The 8,106-nt window shown below is 42.0% G+C and overlaps 1 protein-coding gene across 1 annotated transcript; it reads right to left on the reverse strand.

Annotated features, from left to right (window-relative positions):
• Nucleotides 1-258: 258 nt before the first annotated feature.
• Ddit4l (DNA damage inducible transcript 4 like) lies at nucleotides 259-3,390 on the reverse strand. The gene is made up of 3 exons (XM_020174069.2): nucleotides 3,221-3,390; nucleotides 2,804-2,943; nucleotides 259-813 (listed from the first exon to the last, which is right to left on the reverse strand). Exons 2-3 carry the CDS (start codon nucleotides 2,892-2,894, stop codon nucleotides 323-325), a joined length of 582 nt encoding a protein of 193 aa, XP_020029658.1. The 5' UTR covers nucleotides 2,895-2,943; nucleotides 3,221-3,390; the 3' UTR covers nucleotides 259-322.
• Nucleotides 3,391-8,106: the final 4,716 nt, after the last annotated feature.

An 8,106-nucleotide genomic window follows, 5' to 3' on the forward strand; every position in this document is an offset into this window, starting at 1 on the left:
GCAAATCAGGTTTATATGTTCTGTTATGAAGACTTCCTGTAAAAAGTCATAGAATCAAATGCAAAATTGAAGTGGATTACTTCTTTTTCTTCCTTATTCCATTCCATGAAAAAATGTGATATACGCAGAACATATACTCTCTTGAGTTATGTCTTAAAAGCCACAAAATCAGCCCTTTTAGTTGGGGTTGCGATGAATGAGAAACAGGTATGGTCTAAATTTAGGAGTTGAGTACATTCAGGGCAAACTACAAATGACTTTAAGTGAATAGCTGTATAGTTTTATTACCCAATCATAAAGAACCTTTAAATTGTTTTCCTTCTCAGCACTCTTCAATGACTGTAGTTCCAATCACAGAGTAAAGTTTTTTCTTAACAAGTCGAAATCCTGAGCTGAGGATCAGAGTTCGCCTAAGGCCAGCTGAGAAGCGACCTCTACTAAAGAAGAAGTCCCTGAAACTAGTCCATGAGCAGGTCTCCTGCTTAAACACAAGTGTCAGCTCAAAAGTAGGCACCACGCTAGCATCACACACAATCCTATCCAGCTTTTTACATACATTTTCAACTTCCAAGTTCACGTGCAAAACACAACCTCGGAGCCCACAGGGCTCTGTGGAGGAAAGTCGCAGGACATCTTGAGCAATTCTCTGGGTCAGTTTCTCCGGGACAAGGACCTTTGAACAACCGAGTTTGGTTTGCTTTGATTTGGAAAGACAGTTCTCCAGCATTTTAACCAAATTCTGGCAGGTTGTCTCCTCAAATATCACCTCATTGAGGTTGGGTTCAGGAACAACATACTCCCAGTAGTCAAAATCTGTAGGAAATTAAAGTTTTAGATAAAAGGGGAAAAAAATCTAGGAATAGGAAAAGCATACCAACATAGCAACACTGGCTACTTCTATCTACCATATCCAGTTTCTTCTGGTTTTTTTTTTTTTTTTTTGAGGCAGTGCCTGGCTAGGCAGCCCAGGTTGGCCTTGAACTCTATCCTCCTGTCTCTATCTTGAGAGCTGGGGATTACAAGCAGGTACCACCATGCTGTATTGATTTCTGATTTCTAATTTCTTCTGAGAGTCAACTGATTGCATTTTGCTGTTAGCTACTTAAGTAAGACCAGTTGTTTAATCTCACAAGACTGAAAGTTTATATATAAAATAAAGATTTGATAAATAAGGTAGCCCCCTTATTAAAACCATTTTTAAGTATATGGGTAAACACATACAATCCATCATTATGCATCAAAATCTAATTGGGGTCATCCAAGATTACTAAATGATTTTCTTTCTTGCTTTGCTTTTGGAAATTTTCTAGTTTTGTTTTATAGAGAACATGCATTATATCTGTGATAAACAGTTATAATTTTTTTGGACAGAGTGTTACTTTCTAACGTTAAGCATACATGTACTGTAAAATACAGAATTTTTACAACTGTTCTCAAGTGAATCCATCATGAGCTTGATGAACTTTTAAAGATCTATCAAAGTTACAGTTTTTGAAAAATGTATGTACTAAAATGGCCTGTAGATCCAATATTAACTTCAGTCTATTTGGGTATAGATTGCTCAGTTTTTCTCTAAGAAGACCTTTGAGGTTCATGAGGTTATTTTTAACTGGCTGGGCAGTTTTTCTTAGCCAAGCAAAACAAAATAGACCTAGGAAAACAAAATTAGATTTGCTCAAAGGGAAAGATAGCTCTACATTTGGTCACCTACCTTCCAAATTAATCCCACTTGGCAGGATGCCCACCACCCACAGTCACAGGAGCAGAGCAAGGCAAATGCCCTGCTTGCCACCTCCCTCAACCAGCTTCACCTTCATTGGCTACTTTACTTTCTTCACTTCAGGTATTCACAAAGATTTCAACTACTACATTTCAAATTCTAAGGGTTGTGTATTTTAGCTACATTGAAGATAAGAGAATTTTAGAGTTTTAGCCTATAAAACTTAGGCCACTCCCTAATTTTATTTTCTAAACGAGAAAGGCCCCAAAAAGCTTAAGCAATTTATATATGCTTACATTAACTTTTGGTGGCAGAGCATTGTGCTAACTTAGCAACCACTGTTTAAAACTGCAAGTGACAGGACTAGTGCAAAGCCCTGAGTTCAAACCCCAGTACCACTAAAAAAGTTTCATTTAAAATTGCAAATGACAATAAGTCTAGAACCACTGTTGTTGAAGTTTCCTTCTGACACTAACAACAGAATAATGGCTACATCCACAAATAGAATCCCAGGCAGTAACAGACAGGAACCCACTGACATAAGCAGAGACATGGAAGGATTTCCAAACTATTAGGCTATGGGAAAAAAACCGGATACATAAGAATACATATTGTATTATTATACTTATAAGAAACTCTAAAGGCAAAACTAACTTACAGTGATAAAAAGTAAGAAGATAGGTCACTCCCCGGGGAGAGGGGAAAGAGGCGGGTGTTTGGTGGAAAGTGGGTGGGCATTTGGGGGAGAGTGTGAGGATGCTGGTTACACAGTAAATAATATTTGTTAAAAACACTAAACTGTACAGTTTATCAGGCATATATGATAAGGACCTTAATTCCCCAGAGCCTAGCAGCAACAGACTAGAGTTATGTGGTCCTCCAGTATTTCATTTTTGTTACTTTTCGTTTCTCATTGACAGACGAAGACAGAAAGTTTGGAAAGGGATTTCCGATGGGTTTTGTAGCACCCTCTCCATTCAGGAAGCGGGTGAAATCGCTGGCATGCTCGCCTGCCTGCAGGATCTAGGAAGGGTCTGCGTCCTTTGGAGGGGACAGAGGTGGGCAGCCGGGAGGGTCACTCACCACTTAGCAGGCTCCCGGGGTGATAGCCACGGTCCAGCAACTCTGAAATGCTGGCTGGGTTCTTACTGCTCAAACTGCCAGTTGCAACCATGGTCAACGGCTCCGTTTCCCTCGCGGGGCAGAACGGCTTTTCCGGGGCTCTGGAAAAAAAGGAGGAGAGAAAACAGATTTGCAAACTCAGGCAAGACGTGCAGAACGTCGCGGGAGCGAACTGGCCCAGCCCGGCCACTCCTTTTCCAAAGGAAAGATCCAGCCTGTCAGGCTTAAGTTTACCAAGCCCTGGGGCGGATTAGCCAACTACAGCCATCACCTGAAAATAACGCAAAAGTTAGCACAACTTGGGGGGCGGTTTTGCCACTCGACCCCGCCCAGCACCACCCCAACCCCCTTCCTCCGCCAGGCTGCGGCCTGGCTCACCTGCGGAGATTTCGCCCAGGCGAACTGGCTCGTCCGCAACGCAGAGTGGTAAACTGAGGCAGGTACCACTGCTGTGACTCGCAGTCCCCAGCCTCTGTTGGCAGTCTGCTCGCCACCCCACCCACCCAGCGCAGCTCCGCTAAGCCGCCGTGCCTCCCGCACAGTGAGCACTTTAAAGGTCCAGCCCCCTCTTCCCCTGCCCGGCCCGCCCACCTGCGCCGCCCCTCCCCGCCCCGGCCCGGCCCGCGCCCCGCCCTTCCCCGGTCAGGTCGCATTTCAACCCCGGAGTTTGGAGGGACTCAGGCAATCCTTTGGGAGTTGAGTATCAGGCTGGTGTTGCGCGGACACCTACTGTTTCCTGGGCAGGTCACGGGTGACCCTGATCATAATTCCGGGTGCACGACTCGCCCTTCTGGCACTAACCTGGATTCTTTGGTGCGAACCCTGCCCTGGCGCGCGTGCTTGCACACTCAGGCTGCCCAGGCCCTGGCTACACCATGCTTCCCGGGCAGCGGGGTGATGCTCCGTCATGACCTGAGGCTTTGCTGTGTCATCCTGAGCACTTGGCTTGATCTGTGTTCAGGGAGCATCATTTGCGTACGTTCTGTCCTTTCACGCAGTCAACTCCAGCCCGCGTCCTAGGATCTTTGTGTTTTCCCCTCCTGCCCGTGGTCAGATTTAGCTAGGACTGTCCGCATTTTAGGAAAGGTCTTGACCACCCCATGCACCCCAGACTCCGCGGTATCTTTGGTGCTGTTCCATTTGTGACTAAAGCGGAAAGCGTGAGCCCGGCACTCTTCTAATAAGACCTGGCCCAAGAGCGCGGGGAAGTTGAATTGAGGGCGAGTTTGCCAAGAAACTAAATAAAACCACTAGTGGGATCTCACTTGTCCCCTCTACCCGCAGGACCCTCGGGAGCGATTGCCCTTCCCAAAGGCAGGCCCTGTTGGGAGGAAGTTGGGCTTTGGCGGTCTTGAAGAGGCTTGGGGGAACGAAAATCAAGACTTTTATATCCTGCCAGGGGTAAATTCTCCGAGGCTTCACCGGCAGTCTGAACAAGAGCCCAAGGAGGACCAGAGGAGCCCTGGACACCCACAAACAAGAAGTCACACATCATTTTTTTTTTTCTTCCGGAGTTTCTAAGCCAACCTTTCCCCCTCGTTGGTGTGGCAGGAGCAGATTATCTGTCAGGGGTGGGCATTCCTGGTAATTGTGGGGGTAGATCTGAGGATGAAAACCCGGAGATGACTGGAGGGAGAAGGCCATTGCTACAAGTAGGGGTTCATTAGGATTAAAAAGAAGTTAGGATTTAGGATTAAAGAGGTTCTTTAGCCTTCTTGCGGAAGGCTCTGTATGTTAGGGCTTCGAAAGTTAGGATCAGCTGTCCAGGCTAAAAACTCATGGTAAGAAAAGCAACAGAAGGAGCAAGGAGGGTGTGATAAACCGATCAGTGGGAGGACACTCGGGGGCAGGCCGAGCGGCAGAAATGAGAGCCAGCTTGACAGTCCATTTTTAACTCCACAGAGGCAGCTGTGGGGCCTGAAGGTCAGGCAAGCTGTGGAAGGAGATGCTGATAGGCTGGTCTTTGAAAGCAGATTTCCACTTCTATTTCAATAACAAAAGTGGAAAACAAACAAGCCCCAGTAAGCCAATTAAAAAGCCTTTGCTGTGGCTAGTGTGTTCTGACCAGTTGAGGAGCCCGATCAGGTGTCCTGCCAGCTGCTAGCAGTTTGCTGCTGGTCAGGCCACAGAGTTTCCTATCTTTATCTGGGCAACATTGCTACGGACACTGCCTCCTATCTGCCTCCAAGGACAGTTATTTAAATTAGAATAATGAGTGATCTCAACCTACTCTGTAGAAATAAAAAAAATACTCACTTCAATTTCTTTAGAGTACTTAGTGATAATTCAAACTAAATACTCTCATAGAGTCAAAAATATTATTGGGACTTGTGGAAACTTCTTGGCTCACCTGATTGCGACTTTGCAATTTTACTGTAACAATTCTGCAAATTGTTACAGAAAACAATTTGCCTATGTACAAAAGACTTCAAATAGTATTCTGTTTTGGCAGAATGAGCCTTACTCTCAGGAATTATAGGGCACAAAGAATGATTCATGTAGTGTGGTTACCTGGAATAATTAGCAGAGATTGTCCTACTGCCACATTGTATCTTTGCAAGGTTAAAGAGATGAGTTTTAAAAACAAAGCATATGGTACACTTCTGTGATCCCAGCTACTCAGGAGGCAGAGACAGGAGGATCACAGTTTGAGAGCTTCCTGGGCAAAAAAGCACTGGACCCTATCTGGAAAACCATTCAAACCAAAAGGACTGGGAGCCTGGTTTCAAGTGGTAGAGCACTTGGTGCATATGATGCCCTAGGTTCAAGCCCCAGTATTGCAAAAATAAATAAATAAATAATAAATAAGTGCAGAACTGAATTAAGGAAAACTAAAACCAAGTACCATAATAGTCTTGTCATGAAATAACAGCTTATCAAAAAATATTTTAGGGTTGTATATACAGTTAATTTGAAACCAAAAGTACTTCAGAAGTTTATCAAATGCAGTGACAAGTATGTATTATTGTCATTTCACTACATTGCTGTAGTACTGTAAAAATAGCTTGTAGGGGCACTGACTGGAAATCATAGTTGCATATAAGTAGAAAATCCCATTGATTAAATGATTTCTTTGCCTTGCCTTTTGTACACCAATATACTCTAGCAAAGGGCTGAAATCATAAGCAAGGTCTTTCAACTTAAGCATGCTTGTTTTTATTACTATGGTTTTCTCATCTACAGACTTTCTAAAAAAAAAAAAAGAAGTAGCAGTAACAAAGGACAACTGTATGTGCATCTGACATATGTACAAATGTTAGTGTTTTGAGTTCCCTCAAGGGTAAATGTAGTACCCACAATATCACTGCTTACATCAAGTGTAAATTTAGAATACCAGGGATAATACAAAACAAAAGACAAAAATGGTGCTTTCATGTATCCTTGTAGGAAATGCTGGTGTCTTGTGCATTCATGATTTGGAGTGTTGACTCTTAACTATGTGTTTCACCAGCCAGTTTTCTTACTTTACCCAGTATGAGTCATTGTTCCTGAACTTTTATCAACGCATTGACATTCAGTGCATGTTTATTTCATTTCATAAACTATGACCCCTGAGGAAAAATTGCTGGCTTTCTTAATCTGTACCATGTATTTAGGGAGGACTCAACAGGACATCGAAGTTGATCTGTACAATAAATATCCAAGGTCTCTTAGCAAGCTCATAGGGTTCTATGAGGTTTCAAAGAGAAATTCATTTAATCAATGCTAAATATTATGTGTTCTTTACAAACAAGTAGGAGATCTTTAAATGTTCACGGTCTCTGGCTTTCCTTGGTTATACTAAATTGGTAAATCTTCTGCCCACATGAAGTGCTAGGCCATGTTCTGGTATGTCACAAGAGCTTAGTGAGTGATGGTATTGTTACTGCTATTATTATTGTTCTGAAACTGTAGTTCTTTGGTTCAGTGCAGCAAGCAAGAGGCCAAAAAGGGTTGAGGAAATATTGTTAAAATAGGATAAAATTGATGGTCTTCCTATTTTGAAGAAATCTAGAAAATATTTGCCACTGATTAAGAGAGATTTTTCATTGTAATACATCCATCACTGTAATGATAATCAGGCAAGGAGATCACCTGACGATATGGTGAATGAAAAAAATCACATTAGTATAAAATACAGTTATATGTATTACTTCCTTTATTAATCTAAGACATGATTTTCTAGAAATAAATGAAATTTATAGACAATCCAAATTATTGACAATACAATCTCCTGGTTGGTTTCAAGACATCTATTTCCCTCTGTTAACATTCTAGATGAGATATACCATCACAATTTTTATTTGTCTTTAGGATGCTCTAACCAATGAGCTTTCCATTTAATGATTAAGTATGCATTGGAAGATATTCTACATTATAAGATTTTGCATTAAGTATGGTAACATAGAGAGTTATCCAGTATAAAACAAAACAAGACCCAGTGTAAAATGATATGCAATACCTACTGCTAAAAGCTGAGAGAATCTTTCAGTAGCAGAAGGCATTGTGTCTCTAAATTTAATCAGAGAAATTGTTACCATAGTGACTTGTCTCTTAAAATAGTTTATATAATTTTGTTCTTGTCATAAACAATGTTATGTATTCTCTCTCTCTAAATAAAAAAAATGATATGTTTGAATGGACACAATATTTGCTTCTCGTTAATTATGAAAGATTTACAATTCAGGAGCCCATTGTCAGAGAACATCATCCAGGAACATGGAATAGACCCTTGACATTTTTCTAGGGATTTGTCTTCACAACTTTGCAAGTCCCAAACTTGAGAAGCACCATGGCATGTAATTTCTCTGGAATTCTTTATATGCATGAAGCTAATGTGCAGCTTGTAGGTGTTGGATCCTTTGGCAGTCCCCCGTCCCTGTACCAGCCAAGTGCCCTACTCTGTAAAGCTACCGTCCTATAGCACTTGTCATTTATACTTGTGTTCCAGCAAGATCACACATTACTTCATGACACCAACTTGTGGGGGGGGGTTGCTCAAGAAGAGAACTGAATCACAGAAAGTCTGAGTGTTAAATAGATACAGGATTACGCAGAGTAGTCTAGAATGGACTCTAAGCCCCATTCTGCAAATGTAGAACACAGAAAGGTTTAAAAGCTTGACTAAGTGACAAAGTAATTCAGTTTTTTCATCTTTTGGAAGTCAAGTGCATGGACTGCAGAAGCCACATGCCTAGGTACGTATCCCAGGAATGACATTGGTTAGCTGTGTAAATTTGAATAAGATACCTAACATTCCCATGCTTCCAATTCACCATTAAAAG

Source organism: Castor canadensis, chromosome 9, assembly GCF_047511655.1.
Source record: "Castor canadensis chromosome 9, mCasCan1.hap1v2, whole genome shotgun sequence".
Taxonomy (NCBI): domain Eukaryota; kingdom Metazoa; phylum Chordata; class Mammalia; order Rodentia; family Castoridae; genus Castor; species Castor canadensis.

What these genes read in the sequence shown, in the direction of transcription:
- Ddit4l (XM_020174069.2), bottom strand. Translation starts at nt 2,894, where the DNA reads ATGGTTGCAACTGGCAGTTTGAGCAGTAAGAACCCAGCCAGCATTTCA. An exon ending in CCCCGGGAGCCTGCTAAGTG is followed by an intron (nt 814 to 2,803) that starts GTGAGTGACCCT and finishes AATTTCCTACAG; the next exon opens with ATTTTGACTACTGGGAGTAT.